The 17,024-nt window shown below is 39.6% G+C and overlaps 1 protein-coding gene across 1 annotated transcript; it reads right to left on the reverse strand.

The window, feature by feature from the left end:
- Positions 1-10,889: 10,889 nt before the first annotated feature.
- LOC121389477 lies at positions 10,890-14,969 on the reverse strand. The gene is made up of 3 exons (XM_041521124.1): positions 14,667-14,969; positions 13,143-13,299; positions 10,890-11,717 (listed from the first exon to the last, which is right to left on the reverse strand). Exons 1-3 carry the CDS (start codon positions 14,818-14,820, stop codon positions 11,084-11,086), a joined length of 945 nt encoding a protein of 314 aa, XP_041377058.1. The 5' UTR covers positions 14,821-14,969; the 3' UTR covers positions 10,890-11,083.
- Positions 14,970-17,024: the final 2,055 nt, after the last annotated feature.

Here is a 17,024-nt window from a genome sequence, read left to right on the forward strand (position 1 = left end):
CCCCCCCCCCCCCCCCCCCCCCCCCCCCCCGGGTCGTACGCCCATGACTTGATCATCATTCATCGACCCATTTCCTTTTTCCAATTGGGGGCGGGACGTAGCCCAGTTGTAACGTGCTCGCCTGACGCGAGGTCGGTCTGGGATCGATCCCCGTCGATTGACTCATTGCGCTATTGGTACACGCGTGCCTTGGGAGGGGGCGTGTCATAGCCCAGTGGTAAAGCGTTCACCTGATGCGCGGTCGGTCTAGGATCGATCCCCGTCGATGGGCACATTAGGCTATTTCACGTTCCAGTCAGTACACCACGAATGGTATGTAAAAGGCGTGGTATGTGCTGTCCTGTTTGTGTGATGGTGCACATAAAATATCTCTTGCTACTAATGTAGCGAGTTTCCTCTCTAAGACTATATGAGATCATATTAGAATGGACAATGCATAATAAATTGAAATTCGTCTTCAATGCTATCAGTGTCACAAGAGTCAACAAGTCCTAAGTTAACCGTTCAGTACTTCTATATCGACCAGTTTCAATACTGAGTTGATGTAAATTGACAACTGAGATATGAACCGTAGGTTACTTCCTTAGCGCTAAAATTACCCTAAGTCACTAAATTCTTCTGTCGAACTTAATGACTTACGGTGATTTTAAGGCTAATTCTAGGCTCAGACTGTCAACTCAGATTAACAGCTACTCGGTCGAACGAGTTGTATACGTCGACAATCGAGTATAACAGTGCCCAGACTAACAACTGGATCGTCGTAGAAGTCGTGACAGCACAACCTGACAGTTGGTAGTCTGACACTAGCATTAGATCGCTTCTGAAAATGAGGCTCGGCCCGATAGCTTATCCTCTAAATCACCCGCATATATACATACAACACACATACGCATACACACACGCATACACACACGCACACACACACACACACACACACACACACACATATATATATATATATATATATATATATATATATATATATATAGTGTAAAAAAAATATTGAGCGAGCCTCAAGCCTACATAGCACATTTTCATTCCGAATACACGAAACCTCTCAAAAGCCGAACCCTCTGTAAACCGGAATTCACTAAAAACCGGACGTTTTACAGTCACCTTTTGAAAATCGGTTCAGAACGTAACCTCTCTAAACCGGGTCCCTCTTATAACCGGACATTTTTCTTGGTTATTAGAGTGTCCGGTATAGAGGGGTTTACTGTGTATGCTGCTGACAATACCAAACCTCACCTCTTTATCATGTAATTTCAAGCTTAATCCATGAATACAACGTGGGGCGGGATGTAGCCCAGTGGTAAAGCGCTCGCTTGATGCGCGGTCGGTTTGGGATCGATCCCTGTCAGTGGGCCCATTGGGTTATTTCTTGTTGCAGCCAGTGCACCACAACTGGTATATCAAAGTCCGTGGTATGTGCTGTTGTGTCTGTAGAATGGTGCATATAAAAATTCCTTGCTACTAATGGATCATGTGCCCAGGACAGCCGTGCACTACAACAGCCTCCTCTGAATGTGCACGTTAATTATCTTGAATAGAATGGAAAATAAATGTAGCGGGTTTCCTTAACATATTGTTCTATTATTTATATACTAAAATGGAGCGGGACGTAGCCCAGTGGTACAGCGCTCGCTTGATACGCGGTCGAATTGGGATCGATCGCCGTCGGTGGGCCCATTGGGTTATTTCTCGTTTCAGCCAGTGCATTATGACTGGTATATCAAAGGATGTGGTATGTGTTATCCTCTCTGTGGGATGGTGCATATGAAAGATCCTTTACTACTTATGAAAAAAATGTAGCGGGTTTCTTCTCTAAAATTACCAAATGTTGACATCCAATAGCCGATGATTTTTTGGTTGACAGTCTATTATTCAATTCGGAATTTCAATTTTATTCTCGTTTACCAATCCTGATGTCGTTTACTATAATCGTTAAAATATTATCTGGTTGTTTTGGAGTGGGTTTTATTTTTATTTTTTTGGGGTGGTGGTGTGGTTGTTTGTTTTTGTAGGGTTTTTTTTGGGGGTAAGGTTGTTACGCTCCGTCTAGTACCAAACACTGAGACTAGGTCACAGTTTTAATTACAGTGTTGTTTCTTTTGTTTTTTGTGGAGTGAATGGGGGTGAGGGGGGTTATGGGGCGGGGATTGTGAGTGGGGGTAGGTAGGGGTGTAGTTATATTTGGAGGGTTCTTCTTTGTTTTGATTTGATAGGTGGGGGGTTTTCTTCATTTATTTTATTTTATTTTATTTATTTATGTGGGGTTTTTGTTTGTTAATGTTTCTTTTTTGGTTTTAGGAATGTTTTCTTTTTTCGATGAGCCACATAAATATTTTAACCACTTACGTAAATCACCGGCCTGCCATTCGGAGTAACAAATAACGTGATTAAATACCTCGAAGACAAGCTTGGCAAGTACTTGATAAATTACTTAATCACATAAACACATTTATATACACGCAAAAAAAAAACAAACAAAAACCCGAGAACATGTGGGCTGAGAAGATCTACTTCCGGTGATGGCGCTGGTGTCGGCTTCTAAATACCTCTAGTGTATCTTTGTATCACGCTTCTCCCCCTGGTCGAATCGCTGGCCATGCCAGGGATAAGACCGGGGGGGGGGGGGGGGGGGGGACATGCCTGAATCCTAGTGGACATAGGCATGTAAAACTTGGTCTGAAATCTGACATTTGTATCACACGACATCGAGCAATAAATAGCTATAAGTGTTAACAGATGAGCCAACACGGTGTGCTGTGCGAATAAATCATTTTCTAACACACCTCAGTAACTATTTAGCTTGCTGAGAGGTTTCTCAAATTGATGGGGGAGAAAAACTGCTCGATTTACAGAGGTGTTTTGTTAGATAACGGTAATGTAGCGCCAACTTTAACCGTTATTCAGTTCAGCGCTTCCATTTGTTAAAGATATGGCTCTTAGTTGTTAAAGGGACATTCCTGAGTTTGCTGCAATTTTAAAGATATTATCGACTAACAGAGACTTTTTAACGATTGTAATTACATATAGTAACATATTAGTGGCTGTGTATTAAACGTGTTTCTGATCGTTCTAATATGTGTACTAGGTTAAATGTCATCTTGTTCCTAAAATATTTGGGTTTTTTGTACGTACGAAATTATTAGAAGACAAAATCCAGTTTTGGCTTCTTACAAATATTAAGACGACAAGAAACACATTGAATATACAGACACTGATATTCTGAACAAGAAACTGTATTTAATACATGTATGTAAGTTTAATCGTTGAAATATTTTATTAGTCGGAAACATCTTACAATGCAGCAAACTCAGGAATGTCCCTGTAAGCAATGTTTAAAATGTTAGTTTATTGCAGCTTTTTACTGTTAAATTGTGTTTGTTTGTTTGTTTATTTGTTTGTTTGTTTTCGTTTAACGACACAGCTAGAAGACATTGATTCATTAATCATCGGCTATTCGATGTCAGGCATGTGGTAATTTTGACATATTATAGTCTTAGAGAGGAAACCCGTTACATTGTTTCATTAGTACCAAGGGATCCTTTATATGCAACATCCCTCAGATAGGATAGCACGTACCACGACCTTTGATATACTAGTTGTGCTGCACTGGCTGGAACAAGGAATAGCCCAATGGGTCCGCCGATGGGGATCGAACCTAAACCGACCGCGATAAGCGAGCGCTACGACCTCCCCCCCTCCCCCCCCCCCCCCAAACTGTTAAAGATAAAAAAAAAGTAAAACATTTTTTAAAAGCCACCTGTTAAAGATATGGATCTTAGTTGTTAAGCGATGTTAAAAATGTTAGTTTACTACAGATTTTACTATTAACTTACACATTATATACCTACAACATGAAATTAACAGTTTTCGCAATCCGATGTGTTGACTGGTTTCGTATTCGTAGGTTCAAAATGATTTATTCGAGAAACAAATGATATACGTAGCCAGAAAACTAGGTCAGTTAATTTAAGTGTTATGCTAGTGTCAGACTACCAACTGCCAGCAGAATGTTGGCCAACTTTCTGCTGTAACAACTTGTACGACTGTCCACATGCTAGTCTGAGCGCTCTTACAACTCGATTATCGATGTATAACTAACTGACGTATAAGTCAATAGAACCTTAATTTATTAATTATTATTATTATTATTATTATTATTATTATTATTAATAGTATAATCATTATTAATATATACGAAATCACTCTCCACCATAATCCTGTACATATCCTGTATATATTTATTATTTTTGTAAGTTGTAAAAACTTAAAGCAATAAAAAAAATACTTGAACTTGAAACTAATTAGTTGTAAATCTGAGCTCAACTGTCGTAAGTCTGGAGTTGGGATATTACAACGGTATTATCGAGTTGGCCAACTTCATCGCTACAGTTGACAGTCTGATACTACCATTATAAGTAAATTAGCTTTAAAAACATCCTTTGACATTAAAAAGCCAAAAACGGGTTTTTTAATGCGTGGTACTTGATCCAGCAGATATAAGTCTTCAAATATCTGTATTGAAAGCTGAGAAAACATGGGCAACCTTAGTAGCGGCTTTACGAGAAAATGCACAAGCATTGGCTTCAACGGATGATACGTGTTGTGCGTTAAGCATATATTGACATTTTCGTCATTATATCTATGCATTGATTTTGAAAGAACTCTGTATACATTTTGCAGGCAATACGTTATAACTGCCTCCCCATAGCTGTGGCTCTGACAAGAATGGGACAAAACACGAAGAAACGCTTCTTTTTTTACCTCTCCTACCACAAGATGAAGAAGAAGAAGTAAAGTAAAGTTTGTTTTACTTAACGACGCCACTAGAGCACATTGATTTTTTTTATCTTATCATCGGCTATCGGGCGTCAAACATGGTCATTCTGACACTTTTTAGAGGAAATCCGCTATCGCCACATAGGTTACTCTTTTACGACGGGCAGCAAGGGATCTTATATTTGCGTTTCCCACAGGCAGGATAGCACAAACCATGACCTTTGTTGAACCAGTCATGGATCACTGGTCGGTGCAAGTGGAAGAAGAAGAACACATTGATTAATTAATCATCGGCTATTGGATGTAAAAAATTTGGTAATTGGTAATCGAATATGATTTTTATGTCAACGAGTGATGTGTGAAAACCATATTTTCACGAATTACGAAGCAAGTCATGAAAATATGGTTTTCACGAATCACGAATTGAGATAAAAATCGTATTTGGAAAAAAACCCATGAAATGGTCTATTTATTATCTACATCTTTCCTAATTTTTGACAATAATTTCGCTTTTTGTTAATATATTTCGCTTATCCTATCGAAAACACTAAAACATGATATATTCCTTCCGATGGAACTTTTCTAGAGCATTTACTTGACCAAAGACTTTTTAAAAGAAATTTGAATAAAAATTATCTTTATTTAAGTATTAAATTAACATTTATTTAATAATACTGCTGTGCAAACATACCTGACAAAGGGACCCTAAAAAAACCCATCCCCATCCCGAGTCAGGTCACCAATCTTATCGAAGGTCGGATTCTGGATGGGCGTGTTCGAAACCCTAGAGGTATATGAGCACGTTAAACTAGTTATCTATTTATAAAAAAAACGGGGGGGGGGGGGGGGGGGGCTGGATCTAGCTCAGTCGGCGAAACGCTTACCTGAGGTGTTTTGATTGTAGCATCCAACATCCTTGGTGTACTCTTTGTCTGGCTAGGGTTTTCCCGTCCCAACCACTGCCCCACTTAAATGTCACGGCATGTGCTGTCCGGCCTGTAAAAAAAGCATATAAAAGAAATGTAGAGGGTTTTCTCTGACTACGAGTCACAATTGCCAAATATTTTACATCAAATAACTGATTATTAATAAATCAATGTGCTCTAGTGGTATTGTTAAACAAAACAAACATTGTTTTAACTTCTCTAATACGTATATAAATAAAAGGAGGATCCTGACTCGGACCCTAACTATATACGCTAATATGATAACTGTAAATATGCAATACTCTGTAACACCATACTTCATTGACGCATATGTATACAAAGGGTGCAAACTATGAAGAAAAAAAGAAAGAAATGTTTTATTTAACGACGCACTCAACACATTTTATTTACGGTTATATGGCGTCAGACATATGGTTAAGAACCACACAGATATTGAGAGAGGAAACCCGCTGCCGCCACTCCATGGGCTACTCTTTTCGATTAACAGCAAGGGATCTTTTATACAAATGTATGCACCATCTTACAGACAGGGTAGTACATACCACGGCATTTGATATACCAGTCGTGGTTCACTGGCTGGAACGAGAAATAGCCCATTGGGCTCACCGATGGGGATCGATCTCAGACCGACCGCGCATCAAGCGAACGCTTTACCACTGGGCTACGTCCCGCTCCCCAAAATAAGAAGACATCGTGTCTTCATCGTTATTTTAATACCATACGAATTACGTGAATTCCATATAAATGTTGAACGTTGTCTTGAGTGTAAGACCCCCCACTAAAGTGCAGGCGATGTTTGTTCTCCCAGGATTCACAGCCTATGATCTGAGAGTCTGTGTCTCGGATGTGTGCCCAGCATGTGTTTGTTACAGAATGAACACTCGCTTTCTGTGGTTTCTACATTATTTAAGACATGAAGAGCTGAAACAGTATATCTAGTCTATAAGAACGTTCTCTGTGAGCGCCGAGATTATTATTTTTTTGATGTTGTTTGTTTAATGTGCGTGTCTGTATGTGTGTGTGTGCGTGCCTGTATAAGTGTGTGTATATATATGTGTGTGTGTGTGTGTGTGTGTGTGTGTGTATGTGTGTGTGTGTGTGTGCATGCGTGTGTGGCTTTTGTTAGTTTTGTTTTGTTTTTTGTTTTTTTTGTTTTTTTAAATTTTATTTTATTATATTATTTATTTAAAGGGATATTCCTGAGTCTACTGCAATTTTAAAGATGTTATCGACTAACAGAGACTTTTCAACGATTGTTATTACATATCAAATATATGTTTCTGCATAAAACATTAGTGGCTGTATATTAAACGTGTTTCTGATCGTTCTAAAATTTGTACAAGGTTAAATTTAATTTTATTTCCTAAAAATCTTCTTGGAAGTGCAAATAAAAGATTCCTTGCTGCTAATCGGAAAGAGTAGCCCCTGTAGTGGCGACAGCGTGTTTCCTCTCAAAATCTGGGTGGTCCTTAACCATATGTCTGACGCCATATAACCGTAAATAAAATGTGTTGAGTGTGTCGTTAAATAAAACATTTCTTTCTTTCTTTAGTTTCATCCCGTGAAAATTAACACTAAGTTTAGTTAATTTACAAACCTGTAACACATTTCGATAAAGTTACAATTGAGTGAAACATGAGTCTGTGACTTTGAAATGGTGTAAACCGGCCTCGGTGGCGTCGTGGTAGGCCATCGGTCTACAGGCTGGTAGGTACTGGGTTCGGATCCCAGTCGAGGCATGGGATTTTTAATCCAGATACCGACTCCAAACCCTGAGTGAGTGTTCCGCAAGGCTCAATGGGTAGGTGTAAACCACTTGCACCGACCAGTGATCCATAACTGGTTCAACAAAGGCCATGGTTTGTGCTATCCTGCCTGTGGGAAGCGCAAATAAAAGATCCTTTGCTGCCAATCGGAAGAGTAGCCCATGTAGTGGCGACAGCGGGTTTCCTCTCAAAATCTGTGTGGTCCTTAACCATATGTCTGACGCCATATAACCGTAAATAAAATGTGTTGAGTGCATCGTTAAATAAAACATTTCTTTCTTTCTTTAGTTTCAACCCGTGAAAAGTAACACTAAGTTTAGTTAATCTACAAACCTGTAACACATTTCGATAAAGTTACAATTGAGTGAAACATGAATCTGTTGAAATTTGAAATGGTGAAATACCCTCTAAAATTAGACTAAACCTCGACTTCATAACTGTTACTTTTCAGACGCACGAGCGTCTTAAAAAAAAAAAAAAAGCATTTTGTGATATTAAAAACACTAGGATGACCAAAAACACTTCGAATGTACGAAAATTGATAATCTAAACCAGAAAATCTAAGTAAAGTATGATTTTAGTTTTCAAAAATGGCTATAATAGTAAAAAATATACCTTAGTGTTTAAAAACTAGAGTATGTCCCTTTAAACCTAATGAAAGAAAGAAAGAAATGTTTTATTTAACGACCTGTAGACCGATGGTCTGCCACGACGCCACCGAGGCCGGTCTTAAACCTAATGAACTAACATCAAGTACACGAGACCAGACAGTTTTAACCATAATTATCATTAGAGCATTGACCGCCACGTCTAGAAGTCAGCTAATGGTCATGTACACAGGACATTCACACAATATCGTCAAATAATAATTATACCTTGTTCCGGTCAAAAAGAACGATTTCTTATTATTCTGATTTTATATTAAAGGGACACTCCTGAGTTTGCTGCATTATAAAGATGTTTCCGACTAATAAAATATTTCTACGATTAAACTTGCATATTAAATATATTTTCTTGTTTAGAATATCAGTGTCTGTATATTCAATGTGTTTCTGACCGTCTTAATATTTGTAAGAAGCTCAAACTGGATTTTGTCTTCAAATAATTTCGTACGTACAAATTTTTTTATTTTGGGAAATAAAATGAAATTTAACCCAGTACAAATATTAGAACAATTAGAAACACGTTTAATATACAGCCACTAATATTTTAGGCCGAAAAAAATATTTGATATGTAATTACAATCGATAAAATGTTTCTGTTAAACATTGCAGCAAACTCAGGAATGTCCCTTTAATTGTTGTTTTGGTGTTACTGTTTTAGTTCCTGGATTTGTTTTATTTTGGTTTTGTATTGTTATTTATAGGTGAGGATTCGCAAAGGGGTGGGGAATACATGCAACGACTTCAATAAAAGTTGTATATTAGCAGTAAAGGGGCGGCGCAGGCTGACTTTTACCCAAATTAAAGAAAATGCCGGAATCTTGGAAATACCATATATTCATATTATTATAACGTCACACGGTTATATAGGGTTCCAGTCGAATCACTGCGCATTTGTACAGGGATTACAACTAATACTGTGGGTAGAATGGTAGAAATACACGGTAAAAAGGCATCAAACAAGCTAACTTAGCCCGAATATTCCTATCTTGTTTGACCGTACATCCAGTAGCCGATGATTAATTAAGCAATGTGCTCTAGTGGTGTCGTTCAACAAAACAAACTTTCTTTCTTTTCTTTTTTCTTCTTTTTTCCCCCGAATTTTAGGATTTGCTCCAGCTCTCCAGTCCTGTCTCGTCTGCTTCTGGAGGCAGTGCCCAAACCCAACATGCGTGAACCTTAATCAAAAATGAACACTTGAGAAATGCTTTTGTGTGCTCTGCTTTTTAAGATCCGTTTCCACTTTATTCCACGTTTTCACGCATCGTTATACAGCGACCAAACACGCGGCATTCAGCGCCCCCGGCTAACTTGTTTCCATCTCGGCGGTAAACGCAGACAGCGGTAAACGCAGACAGCGCTCGCTGTTGTTTATCGTCAGCTTCCAAAGAAGAAAAATCCACCCTTTTTGCCAAAATGGTGGACACGGAAGATCTGATGGTGATTTAGGAAACATATTGGCCGCGTAAATACATCTATAAAGCGACGAAAGGCTGAAAAAAAAAAACAGAAAAAAAATATAAAAAAATAAACACAAATAAACACTACAAAAAAACAAATAAAAAAACAAACAAACAAACCCAAACAATCAAAACACAAAAATGCCCACCACAAAACAATATTTTATTGGAGGGGTCCCATTATTGGTAAAATTCTTCATTAAATAATACAGTTATTATCATACGAGGAAACATTCCTTCAATATCTCCAAATCGTGCTTCTGCAGTTCGTTGAAATTCTTCACTAAATCAGAGGCGACCTGATAACGTAGCATGCCGATTGGACCACAATTGAGGCTAGTCATATGTTTTTTTAGATCAATGCTATTTTAATTTCTACACAAATAATTATTATTAATGTACAGGCAATTCGTATCATGTGTATCAGTAAGGAAAGAACGAAAGAAATGTTTTATTTAACGACGCACTCAACACATTTTATTTACGGTTATATGGCGTCAGACATATGGTTAAGGACCACACAGATTTTGAGAGGAAACCCGCTGTCGCCACTACATGGGCTACTCTTTCCGATTAGCAGTAAGGGATCTTTTATTTGCGCTTCCCACAGGCAGGATAGCACAAACCATGGCCTTTGTTGAACCAGTTATGGATCATTGGTCGGTGCAAGTGGTTTACACCTACCCATTGAGCCTTGCGGAGCACTCACTCAGGGTTTGGAGTCAGTATCTGGATTAAAAATCCCATGCCTCGACTGGGAACCAAACCCAGTACCTACTAGCCTGTAGACCGATGGCTTACCACGACGCCACCGAGGCCGGTCGTATCAGTAAGGGGTCGTGTCATAAGCACTTCTGGACAATAAAAAGAAATCATGTTTTCTGTTTTGGGGCATCACACCAAACTATGCATTCTATTGTTTAGGATCAAGCCACCTCGGTGGATCCATTTAACCGATTGGATTTTTCTCTCGTTCCAGTCAGTGCACCACAACTGGTCAAATGCCGTGGTGTGTGCTTTCCTGTCTGTGGGAAAGTATATATAAAACACCCCTTGCTGCATAAAATATTGAATTGTATTAGGAAAAATGTAGGTGGTTTCCTCTGATGACTACGTGTCAGAACTACCAAATATTTGACATCCAATAGGCGAAGACTAATTAATCAATGTGCTCCAGTGGTGTCGTTAAACAAAACAAACAAACTTGTTTAAGACGAGTGCCATTTTCATTTCTACACAAACACAAATAATAATTATTTATATATAGCCAATTCGTATCATGTTTATCAGAAAGGAACCGTGCCATAGGCACTTCTTGACACGACAAACTATAATTTTTTTTCTTTTGGGGCATCACACCAAACTGTGTACTTTATAGTTTATGCTGGTTAACTGCATATCCACGTATCGCCATTCGTTCTCCTCGGTGTACTTACAAAATATACTGGACGCAGTCAACACTAATGTGTACAAGAATAAGAATTCAACTGTCCGTTTGCTGCAGCCATTGAAGACTGGCCTTGGATCGAGCTACGACCTTTTCCGTATGGTGAACAAGCATCTGATGGCCTGTCGTCAAGTACAGTTGTGGATGCAACACTGTAATTGTCCTGACTAGGAAACATGTACAGCATCTCTGCTTCATGAATTATTCCATGAATCTTGTACTTTACGTCTGCTACAGCACGGGCGGGAAGTTTCCGAATGGTGGTCGCCATTGACTTCAGGAACTGGTCGACATCATCATCGTCTGCCTTCTCTACAGAAGGTGCATTGCGTTTCTTTATTATCTCATTTTCCTTTTCGGTTAAAAGAGCACCAACTGATTGGTCAACGCACTCTTTTGTATTCAAATTTCGCTTCCTTTTTCCGTGGGTAACTGGGGTAGTTGGCGGGGTAGTTGTCGGGGTAGTTGTCGGGGTGGCAGAACACGTTTCACTACTAGAACTAGCAGCTGATTGGTAAAGTTCAGCGTGAAACGTCACTTCGGTTTCTTCATCCAGCAATTCCTCTTTCATATTGTCTTCAAAATCGCCGTTATCTTCATCCATCTGGTCACACGTTGGTTCATCCTTTTCTAGACTGGACTTGGGTCTGCGAAGTAAGAGCCAATATAACATTCATTAATATATAATAATAATAATAATAATAACAATAATAAAGCAACCGATGCATACATAGAGAATAATACATGAGTGACCGTTAGATACCATTTATCTCACGAGTTGTTTTAAAATGTATCTAACGAGCGTAAGCGAGTTTAATACGTTTTTAAACAACGAGTTGTGAGATAAATGGTATCTAACGGACACGACTGTATTATTCTATTTCTTATATATCCTCAAAAAAAGGTTTTAAGCAAATTTTAACATCTTTATTGACTAAATGATATTTACAACCCTTTGCACTTGTAGCTGACTTTAACCGGCCTCGGTGGCGTCGTGGTTAGGCCATCGGTCTACAGGCTGGTAGGTACTGGGTTCGGATCCCAGTCGAGGCATGGGATTTTTAATCCAGATACCGACTCTAAACCCTGAGTGAGTGCTCCGCAAGCTCAATGGGTAGTGTAAACCACTTGAACCGACCAGTGATCCATAACTGGTTCAACAAAGGCCATGGTTTGTGCTATTCTGCCTGTGGGAAGCGCAAATAAAAGATCCCTTGCTGCTAATCGGAAAGAGTAGCCCATGTAGTGGCGACAGCGGGTTTCCTCTCAAACCATATGTCTGACGCCATATAACCGTAAATAAAATGTGTTGAGTGCGTCGTTAAATAAAACATTTCTTTCTTTCTTTCTTTGTAGCTGACTTACGCGTCACAGACACATGATTGCCAGGTTATCTATACGTCACAGTGCAATCGATTTCCACCGTGCTGGTTTTTTTTGGACGTATGACATTGGTGACCTGGCCAGTCGTACGTCTTGAAATTGTTAAAACACGTGCGTATGTAAACAACTATGTGTTATCAAAAATGACACATAGTGCTCTTACCAACGGGTGTGTAAGAAAACTACTTGTTCTCCTTACTTAGACTATTTGACACGTGGAGGAAGAGGAAAGTTAGCTCAGTGGGTAGAGCGAGAGCCATGGAGGGGGTTTCAGTTATAGGATCCAGTCTCATCGGCGAAACATTTTTTCCCGTTCCAGCCAGTGCGCCACAACTGATGTATCAAAAGCCATGGTATGTGCTATCCTGCCTGTGGGAAAGCCCATACTAATGGGAAAATGTAACTGATTTTCACTTAAGACTATGTTTCAGAATTACCAAGATGTCCACTAGCTGATGATTAAATAGCCAATATTCTCTAGTGGTGTCGTTAAACTGTCAATGCATTTCTGCACAAAAACAGCACTCAACATCCAATAGCCGGTGATTTAAAAATCAATGTGCTCTATTGGTGGTATCGTTAAACAAAACAAACTTTAACCGTTAAAAACAACATTTAAAACAGGTCATGGTATGCACAAATTGATATGTCAACCAAATGCTTATTCTTGCGAAGGTTCAAAGACTTACTCTCGATCTTCCAGGAAAGGAATGAGGAATTTGAGGATAGCGCCGAACTTGTACGGGCGGACCGTCTTGGCGGACCGACCACGCTTGCCTTTCATGGCGTTTTGGTTCTTCCGCATGTTATCTCTCACAGACTTCCACCTTTGTCTTGCATCTTTTACTGAAAGAAAATAACACGTTCATTACTTCTGTATTTTTAATTTTCCGATAACCGGTCAATTGCCTAAAGACACAGAATTTCAGTCATAACATTTTAAAACAAATCTGTGAGAAAAAAAGCTTGTTGTACCACATTTCAACGTCCACTTGATTCACTGTCTGATTATATGTGCTTTACACAGGCAAATTTATTAGTGGATTCAATTTAGTCTAAAATACCATGTGTTCCCTTATTTCTTTCCATCAATATATAGAAAGTAAGTTAAAATTGTGTTTGGTTTAACAACACCAATAACACGCACTGATTTCTTAATCATCGGCTAGTAGAGGAAACCCGCTACCTTGTCCCCATTAGTAGCAAGGGATCTTTTATATGCATCATTCCACAGACATGATAGCACATACCACGGACTTTGATATACCAGTTGTGGTGCACTAGCTGGAATGAAAGTTAAAGTTTGTTTCGTTTACCGACACCACTAGAGCACATTGATTTATTAATCATTGACTATTGGACGTCAAACATTTAGTATTTTTTTGACATAGTCTTAGAGAAAGAAAGAAAGAATGTTTCATTTAACGACGCACTCAACACATTTTATTCACGGTTATATGGCATCAGACATATAGTTAAGGACCCACTTCATGGGCTACTCTTTTATATATGCACCATCCCACAGACAAGGTGGTACATACCACGGCCTTTGATATACCAGTCGGGGTGAACTGGCTGGAACGAGAAACAGCCAAATGGGCCCACCGACTAGGATCGATCCCAGACCAACCGCGCATCGAGCGAGCGCTTTACCATTGTGCTACGTACCGCCCCCTAGTCTCAGAGATAAACGAGAAATAGCTCAATGGGCCCACCGACGGGAATCGATCCTAGACGGACCGCGCATCAAGTGAGCTCCTTACCACTGGGCTACGCCCCGCCCTTGGCTGGAATGAGAAGTAGGCTAACTGGCCCACCGACGGGGATCGATCCTAGACCGACCGCGCATCAGGCTAGCGCTTTAGCACTGGGCTACGCTCCGTCCCTACATATAAAAAGAAGCAAATTGTACTCACTACCGGTGTTGCAGTGGTTGTAGGCCATCCGACATAAGGCTGGTAGGTTCTGGGTTCACACCCCGGTACCGGCTCCCACCAAGAGCGAATGTAACGACTCAATAGGTGTAAAACCACTATATCGACTTCTCTCTGAACTCACCACTAATCCTCTGTCCAGGGCTTTGTTCCATGAAGCGATCTTAGCCCTAAGATCAACTTAAGTGTATAGGGAAGCGTGCTTGAACCTTAATTTGTTATAACCACGAAAATATTAAAGTATAAATGAATTAAATGAATCAATGAAAATTTACTCACTGGTCATACCAACACGACTAGCTATCTCCTTCCATATTTTGTCTTTCTTGTCGATGTCTCTGTACAAAGGAGACTCTTTGTCATAGAGACAGCCATGTTTCTCTATTTCCCGAATCAGGCGCTCCGTTTTTCGGTCCTCTTCATTTCTGCCCATCTCGAATATATATATAAATATCAAGAGATCGGTGACTAAAAACTCAGCTCAGTCCCTCGACCGACCTTTCCGTGGTTTCGTTAATGTCCACGATGGCTTGACCCCGAATTACTGAAATCCCCTAAAACAGAACAAACACCAAACACCGAGAAAACCACGCCACATATAACGCTCTCGAATGACACGTATTGGTGTTGTGTTCCGAGGCATTTGACGCTGTGATGGCGGGACGTGTTTCTTTCAACGCCACGCTCCACTGGAAACCGGTTCATTGCAGGTCTATTATATTTAGCAAGCGAAGCGTTTTGCCGACGCGTTTTATGCGACGAGAAAACGCGGCGTAAGAGGCTAAGTGGAAACAGATCTCTGTGGTCCTGCCGAGTTCGTTTCAATTAAGATGCTGCTGACTAACAGTCAACCGGCCTCGATGATGTAGTGGTTAAGTAATCGAATTTAAGGCTGGTAGATACTGGGTTCGCATCCCGGTACCGGTTCCCACCAAGAGCGAGTTTAACGACTCAATGGGTAAGTGTAAGGCCACTACACCAACTTCTCTCTCACTAACCAGTAAACACAGCCCAGATAGCTGAGATGTGTGCTCAGGACAGCATACTTGAACCTTAATTTGATATAAGTATGAAAAGTAGAAATGAATTATTATTAGAGCCGTTTTAATGACCAAAATTTCATATTAAATAAATTTTTCTGTGTATCAATGGTTGGCGAGACGAAGCCCAGTGGTAAAGCGCTCACCCAATGCGCGGCCGGTCTGGGATCGATCCCCTTCGGTGGGCCCATTGGGCTATTTTTCGCTCTAGCCACCACGATTAGTATATCAACGGCCGTGGTATGTGCTATCCTCTCTGTGGGATGGTGCATATAAAAGATACCTTGCTACTAATGGAAACAAAATGTAGCGGGTTTCCTCTCTAAGACTAAATGTTAAAATGACCAAATGTTTGGCATCCAATAGCCGATGATTAATAAACCAATGTGCTCTAGTAGTGTCGTTAAACAAAAAACAAAAACAAACCCTTAATTTTTTGCCGACTAACAGAGCCGTTTAAAGACTAAAATGTTGTATTAAACTGGGATGATACAAAATGGCTGCACCCGTTATATATAATAGCCGTCACATTTAACCGTTTTATTAATTAAATATAATACATTGTAATATACTTGTTGATATTAAGGGGATGGGACGTAGCCCAGTGGTATAGCGCTCGCTCGATGCGCGGTCGGTGTGGGATCGATCCCCGTCGGTGGGCCCATTGGGTTATTTCTCGTTCCAGCCAGTGCACCACGACTGGTGTATCAAAGGCCGTGGTATGTACAACCCTGTCTGTGGGATGGTGCATATAAAAGATCCCTTGCTGATAATCGAAAAGAGTAGCCCATGAAGTGGCGACAGCGGGTTTCATCTCTCATTATCTGTGTGGTCCTTCACCATATGTTTGACGCCATATAACCGTAAACAAAAATGTGTTGAGTGCGTCGTTAAATAAAACATTTCTTTCTTTCTTTTTTTTTGTTTTGTTAATATTAAGCAATAATATCCATTATATATCGTTGAATATGCATACCAGTCCAAAAGCCTTGCGAGAGAATTCCTTTAATGCATAACATATCAGTGGCTGTACATTAAATGTGTTTCTGACAGCCCTCATTTTATTTTGTAATATATATTTTTTCGTACGTACGAAATTATTGGGAGACCAAATTCAGTTTCGACTATCTACAAACATTAGGACGACCGCAAAACACATAGGATATACAAACACTGATGTTCTAAACAAGAAACTGAAGGGTCCACGGACATAATCTATGATGTTACAACTCTGAAATCGTGGAATATTTATGCCTAAGAAAACATAATTTACCAAATACTTTTAATGGCCTACCATAATTATAGGTTTTTAATTTAGTTAGTCATTATGAACTTGACATACACAACCGTTATAATACAGACTATCTGTTTGGACATCATAGGTTATTCCCGTGGAACCTTCGACCATAGTTATGTAATTTTAGTCATTAAAATATCCTATTAACTGGAAACATTTAAAGGGATATACCCTAGTTTTTAAACACTACATCCTATTTTTCACTATTAGAGTCGTTTATGATCACTGAAATCAAACATTACTTATATTTTATTGTTTAGGTTATCCATTCCCGTAGAAACGAAGTGTTTCTGGTCATCC

This window comes from Gigantopelta aegis, chromosome 14 (assembly GCF_016097555.1).
Source record: "Gigantopelta aegis isolate Gae_Host chromosome 14, Gae_host_genome, whole genome shotgun sequence".
In the NCBI taxonomy this organism is placed as follows: domain Eukaryota; kingdom Metazoa; phylum Mollusca; class Gastropoda; order Neomphalida; family Peltospiridae; genus Gigantopelta; species Gigantopelta aegis.